The sequence below is a fragment of the Propithecus coquereli genome, unplaced genomic scaffold (genome assembly GCF_000956105.1).
Source record: "Propithecus coquereli isolate 6110/MARCELLA unplaced genomic scaffold, Pcoq_1.0 Scaffold58, whole genome shotgun sequence".
In the NCBI taxonomy this organism is placed as follows: Eukaryota; Metazoa; Chordata; class Mammalia; order Primates; family Indriidae; genus Propithecus; species Propithecus coquereli.
Genome location: NW_012151729.1, coordinates 2,194,850 through 2,201,951, shown reverse-complemented (window position 1 = coordinate 2,201,951; position 7,102 = coordinate 2,194,850). Strand labels below are relative to the sequence as shown.

Genomic DNA, 7,102 nt, shown 5'->3' with positions numbered 1-7,102 from the left:
AGAATGTCAGAGTTCTTGAAGATATTAATCTAATCTACTCATTTCATAGAGAAAAAAAATCTTAGCTTCCCTTAAACTTAATAGCAATCTTATATATGTGCAATAGCTAGTCATATAATGAAATATACCAATCACAGTAGCAACAAAAAATAAAAAACCCTAAATAATAAATTTAACAAGAAATATGCTAGAAACATCCATGAAGAAAAGCACAACAAATTAGTGATATGGCATCAATAAAGGACTTGGGTAAGAACAGAGCTATAAAATGTCTTTGGAGGTAAAATTGACTATTTTACTTATGTCACAATTACTTTCACAGTAATTGTCATCTACCAGCAGAAACTAATCTAATAGTGGAGTGATGTATATTAAACACTTTTTCATGTTTTTTCCTCAATATTCCATTATTATCAAACATTGTCTTCAGAATGAAAGCAAATTATTATTTCAAATATCAACAGTGCCTTGGCTGGGTGTGGTGGCTCATGCCTGTAATCCTAGCACTCTGGGAGGCTGAGGTGGGAGGATAGCTCGAGGTCAGGAGTTCAAGACCAGCCTGAGCAAGAACGAGACCCTGTCTCTACTAAAAATAGAAAGAAATTAGCTGGACAACTAAAAATATATAGAAAAAATTAGCTGGGCATGGTGGCGCATGCCTGTAGTCCCAGCTACTCGGGAGGCTGAGGCAGAAGGATCGCTTGAGCCCAGGAGTTTGAGGTTGCTGTGAGCTAGGCTGACATCACTGCACTCTAGCCTGGGCAACAGAGCGAGGCTTTGTCTCCAAAAAAAAGCCAAAAAAACAGTGCCCACTTAAAACACTCCTTTGTCTTCCTCCTTGCATACACAGTCTCATCCCAGCCATCTCAATTCCAGTTCCATAATCGCACCATCAAGCTATTAAACATTTAGTTTGTCCATGACAACCCTATTAATTTTCCTATTCTATCTATGAGAAAACCGAGGATTACAGTGGTTAAGTAACTACTTGCCAAAGGTTAAACGCTGAACATATGATTGATTAACTCTCAGATTTACAAGATTTACTTTTACTCCATAGCCTAGGTTTTTGACCACTGCAGCCCAAACTGCCTCCTTGATATCGTAAACATCCATAACCTTTTTTATTTTATCACTTCTATACCACCCTTAGTCAACCTTTCTATAAAGCACTCTCCACTTTGTTCTCCTAAAATTCTCAGCCTTTCTAAAAATCACTCTGCTCTATCTAACTATACAAATGCTGCTTCCCATCCTCACCCTACTTTCATCATGAGCCAAAGTTTAATCATCGTTTAAGCCTATTCCTTACTTCCTTGTTCCCCTCTCTGCTGTAACAGTACCTGCTCCCACGTCTGCTATAGAGCTTTTACGTGCCAGTGTTGGCTTCTACGTCTCTTTGCCCCTTTGTTCTCTGCATTCCTCCTAGAAGAAAACCGTGCGAACCAAGCCTAAATCTTCTTGAGATATTCAACGGCTAGTCAGTGCACATGACACGTGTTGGGTACTCAACACATATCTGCTAAAAAGGAATGGATGAAGATTATAAAGAATAAAATAAATGAAAACTCATATTTAGTTAGGAATAGTTTAGTGTATTAGTCAATTATATTCCTTTGATCTGAAGAACAGTAACATAAGGAAGATAATAAATGTGAAATGTAGAGGAAATCCATTCTGAGAGGAAAATTCATAGATGTTATAATACTAACATTCTAGTATTGCTTTATTAATGATACTCAAATGTACGAAAGAGGTATAAATTTTGTTTTAAGTATGTTTGGCTTCAATATATTAAATAGGTATAAATTTTGTTAATTTTAAGAAAAATATAGTACATAATCAATGAAAAATTATATTTTTATCACCTATTAACAATTTTTACAGCTTGGGTAGCTGGGGGAATAGAGGTGCCATTAAGAGATGGAAGAAATGGAAGTGGAGTAGGTGTTAGAGGGATAAAGGAAGGACATGTGTGAAAATTATGACTTCACTTCCGGACGGTATAGAAAAACCATAAAGCCCTATTACTGAAGGAATAAGCATTTAATCAGTTAATTAACCGTGGTAGTTGGATTTATTGAGCTAATAAAAAATATCTATTTTTATTCTCTAAAACAGTGCTGTCTTAACAGAAATATAAAGCTAACCAGATAGGTAATTTTAAGTTTTCTAGGAACCACATTCAAAAAATTGTTTTCAGTAATATATATATGTCAATATATTACTCAAAATATCATATCAAAATGTAATCAATCCTTAAAAACCATTAGTGAGTTGTTTAGAACTATATCTTCAAAGTCCAGTATGTGGTTAACACTTACAACACATCTCAATCCAGATCATGCAATTTCAAGTGGCGTGGCTACTATATTGGACAGCATAGCTCTAAAGCAACTGACATGCAAAAAGAAAAAAGGAAAAAAAACTATCTTTTTGTAATAGAATTCAGTTGTTAAGCTCTACTGTAAAATATACATGAGACCCCTAATGTAAAAGCTGATTTCAAAATTTGACAATGACAATGATAATGATAAAGTAATTATAGTTATAAGCATGGCTTTTATTTACTTAATTCTCACAACAACCCTATGAAGATTAGAATCTCCATTTTACAGATGAGGACACGATCCCAGGCAACCAGGCCACAAGGAAATATTATATATCTCATGAAATAATAAAGGAGAATCCTATGTACTGACATGGGAAGATATGCAAACTATATACAAAAACATTTATACTGCACAGTAAGTTAAAAATCAGGTTGTGGAACCAAATGTTTACTATAATGTTCTTTTTCTAAAAGAATAGTACAAGAAAATAAGAGACATTCTCACACATTTGTACTGCCACATAAAACCCTCAATTGCAATTCTACTTATATCGAAAAAGGTTTGGAAGGTTAGAAACAAACAGCTAACATTGATTATGCCAGGATGAGGAGAGTTTAAGTTAAAAAGTCTCTTTAAAAATTTTTTATCTTTTTATATAGTTTTAAATCATGCGTATAATGAATGTTGGCAGGGAGAAAAAATACAACAGGCTTTTAAAAATAGTAGAACAAAAGAGGAATAGCCTTGAATTGGACAGTAATCCTAAAAATTCTGAAACCACAACAAAGGATATGGAGTATCGGGGACCTTTGCCCTCCAAAATTTTGCCAGGTAAATATAATTTAAGAAATGCTTTTTTGGGGAAATATATATTTTAGGAGACCATTCAAAATGTGCCTATCCTGCATGATCTAGATTTTATCTCTGGATAAAACTGGACTATAGGAAGCATCTGTAATCATCTTGCTCCTCTAAAGAAGGGGTCAACAAAGTTTTTTGGTAACGTATATATTTTCAGCATTGCAGGCCATATGGTCTCTGTCATAACTATGTCAGCTCTGCCATGGTAGCTCAAAAATATGTAAACAAATGGTATGGTTGTGCTCCAATAAAATGTTCTTTATAAAAACACTAGATTTGGTCCATGGCTAATAGTTTGTCAACCCCTGCCCTAAAGAATAAAGTTCAGGGAGTTTGGTTATGACATGACGATACTTTCCCCCTAAAAAAGATAATTTTAAGACACAGCTACGAGAAATCTTCTTTGGCATTTAGCAAAGGAGTGTTGGTGAGGATACCATGCACCCCATCTCCTAGAAAACTCCCCTTCAAAAAATTTTTTTTAGTTTTATATGGCAAGAAACATTTTCCTACCATGGGATATTTATCTTTCTCTTTAGGGAAATGCAAATCATGTAACTGATGATGTCTGTAAGAATGATCAGAAAAATTGGTACATTAATTTATAAAAATGGTTTCAAGCCAGGTTTTCTAATGTTACCTAGCAACTCTTTCTAGGTCTTGATCTTTATTCTTGTTACTTTCTCCCTAAGCCAAATTTTAGCTATCTTTACTTTCTATTTGATTGTCCTGAAAACTGAGGGGGAAATTTTTGTAAAAAGCAACTCACCTGTGACTTCATCATATTCTGCTCTCTTCCAAAAGGGCAGATGCCTAAAAAAGCAAAACTGGTGATCAGAATGAAGTTTTCATAGCCCAAGCCAAGACTGTAGCTTCCACATTCACCAGTCTAGGAACAAGCACCACAGGAAGTCAGGTGGATAAAAGACTACCTTGTGGGAGAAGGTTGTTTGAGCCTGACAGAAGGACCAAGAAGCACCATATGAAACAGGCATCAACCTTTATTCCTCTTCTGCCTATATGATCATATTAAACTTCGACTGTTTTTTTAATTGGATAGATATGAAGATATGTTTCCAGCTGATTTACTAACAACTTATTGTTCTCCCTAGGAACCAGAAATTCTATTTGTAGAACATTATCATAAGGCAATAATCATGAACTGATATATAAAAAGAATTTAACTGCATATGTAACTCCCTGGCAGTAAGAATGGGAATGACCAAAAGGAAAACTGAGGAATGCATTTCTTTATTTCCCAGAAAGAACTAGCAGCCGAATTCCAACATCTCCCAAAAGCCCTCTTATATTTCCTCCCAACTCAGCAAACTCTCCAGCCAAAACAATATTCATGGACTAAAATGTTAATTTTAAGGTGTTTTCTATTTAAATTGTTATTGTGGATTTTCAACAGTGCTAATGCCTACATACAAAAATGGTGATAGGTTGGAACCATTGATAAAAGAGAATATACCACCGTGCAGGAAGGTACATACCGGGGAAATATTTCTCAGTCCCAGGATGAGTCTCGTGGACAGGCCTGAACTGGTTCAGAGGAAGTGGGGGCTCCCATGACAGGGAGACTATTTTATATGGGGGGGTACCCTGGGCTTTATCAACACAGATCTGGAAGGAAGCGAGAAATAGTCATATTCATCTTTGGAAACCGAGCAGATGTTCGATAAATGTTTCTTGAATAAAATATAAAATGATTTCAATAAACTTAGAAAGAAGAGAACTAAAATCACACTTTTCAAAAGAATCCTATCCCTTTTGATTTGTTTGGTTTTGCTGCAAAATGATCATTTCTGGGATGGGCACCAGAAAAGACTAGGAAAAGATGTGAGAAGGGGTTTGACCTTAAGAACTCAACAATTGCCTACGACCTGTGGAATTTAATGTATTTAGTAAGTAAAATCCTTTCCCAGTAAATTGCGCCTAGCCATCATGACACACTGACCCCATTATTGTCTCCTCCAATTCTCGGAATCCTTGGGCCTAGCAACCACATACCCTACTCAATTCCCCACGTCCATCACGTCACTGACCTCATGGACGGCCCGGTCATTTAGTCCACACCTCCTCGACCACCACCAATCACTGATTCTTCAGAGCTCCCTAAATCACGGACCCGAGTTATCCGCACCAATCAATCAGTCCACCTGCACTCCATTTCTGACCCGACAGACACCCCATCATCTCAGCATTCCCTAGTTACTAATCGCATAGCTCAGTCCACCCCTGACTCCCCAATAGATCCAACACTAATCCCACATACATCCCCCACCAGTGACTTCATAAACCTATCGCTGACCTCACAGACCCCTCCCCTGCCATTACCAATCCCGCAGACTCATCACCGCACATTTCCTCCTCCTCACCCCCAGCTCGATTATTAGGTCCCGAAACGACCATCACAGCTTAATGGGGACGGCTGTCACATCCATATTGGGGAACTCTCCACTTCCTGTTGGCGAGCAAAGCGCCTGGGCTCCCGAGGTTGCGCTGTTCCGTACCGGGCGATTCTGCCCATTCCGCTCGGTGGGCGGCTTTGTTCAGGAGGCAACATGGCTGCACCCTGGCGCCGTTTCCGTATGGGAGCCGCCATCTTGAGAGCTCTTCGGTTCCGTACAGGCAGAGGGATTCGACAGGTTCCGAGCCTCAGACTGGGCTGTGCCACCGTGGTAGCGAAGGGAGGGGAAGATGGTGGAAAGGAGGACGAAGACGCAAACCAGTAAGGTGCACACTTTTGCAGAGAGATTTTACAGGGGGATTGGAGAAGTTGAAGTGATACCATCCTCTTCTGGAATGATGCTTTGGTGAAAGAGGAGGAATTTGGAATGGTACAATATTTCCGTTGGGGATTCTATTTAAATGGTACAGTCCTCTTCCGGGCCGTTCCAGTGTGGGAGACAGGGGCCAAAGTTAATAGCAACGATAAGAAAGCCTCCAAGCGCGAAGTTACTATACTGTACAGTAATACAGTGTAGGAGCCGACTGAAAAAAAAAAGGGAAGAAAATTGAGTGACAGGAAACAGGAGACAGGCTTAAAATAAAGGAGACAGTGAGGAAATAACGGGGCAAAAACATGCAAAACGTTAAGAACAGAGAATGGGAACTGAGGGACTAAGAGTGAGAGACTGGGGACAGAGGCGAGGCGCAATGAAGGAGAGGGGAGAGTGAGGGAGATGGGGCGCCTGAAAAGAGGAGGACGCTGACGGAATGGAAGGGGAAACTGCGGTCGGTCGGGTGATCCACCGTCCCGGTTTGCCTGAAACTGTCCCAAGATTAGCGGTGAAAGTCCTGTGTGCCAGGAAATCCCTCCCTGAGACTTCTGAATTCCTAGATTTTCGGGATGCGTGGGAAAAAGTTAGAGGGAAAGTACAAAACCCATGCGGTGGCCCAAAAAGTAGGGCTGGAAGCAACAGTTTGTATTGTCAAGTGGATAAGGCATAGATTTTGTGCCTTCCCTCGTCGCTGTTGCTGTTTTTTCCCCTGACGCCTGACGTTGGCGACGATGGTTTGCAGTTTACAGTAATAGATTATCCACGGTTGCGTCACTCTGGAGTGTTGGGTTATAAGTGTGTGATTTATGTGCATTGCAAGCGTAAGCATTAACGATCACTCTGACGTTGTAGTTAACTGTTGGGCTCTGTACCGATTATAGTGCTAGTTTTGTTTTTGACATTGTAAATATTGTGATCATATTTCCTAAGAGTTCAGATAATAAAAATGGATATGATTATAATACCAACGCCAGCATGATCCAGACATCCAGGAAAGGCACTTATTTTAATGACGGCTGTAAAGATATGTAGGTGAACTAGAGAAGTAAATAACTAAAATAGAACATACTGCACAATATACAAAAAAGAATTTGGGATTGGGCATAGTGATGAAGGGGATGT

General features: G+C 39.0%; 1 protein-coding gene across 1 annotated transcript in view; it reads right to left on the bottom strand.

Moving 5' to 3' along the window:
* ZNF300 (zinc finger protein 300) overlaps nucleotides 1-5,704 on the bottom strand; it is an 11,147-nt gene extending 5,443 nt beyond the window's left edge. Inside the window, exons 1-3 of the mRNA XM_012658321.1 lie at nucleotides 5,535-5,704; nucleotides 4,691-4,820; nucleotides 3,964-4,007 (exon numbers count right to left, since the gene is read on the bottom strand). Of these exons, the coding sequence (XP_012513775.1) occupies nucleotides 3,964-4,007; nucleotides 4,691-4,820; nucleotides 5,535-5,609 (249 nt within the window). The 5' untranslated portion in view covers nucleotides 5,610-5,704. The remainder of the gene's footprint in view (nucleotides 1-3,963; nucleotides 4,008-4,690; nucleotides 4,821-5,534) is intronic.
* Between the last annotated feature and the right edge of the window lie 1,398 nt (nucleotides 5,705-7,102).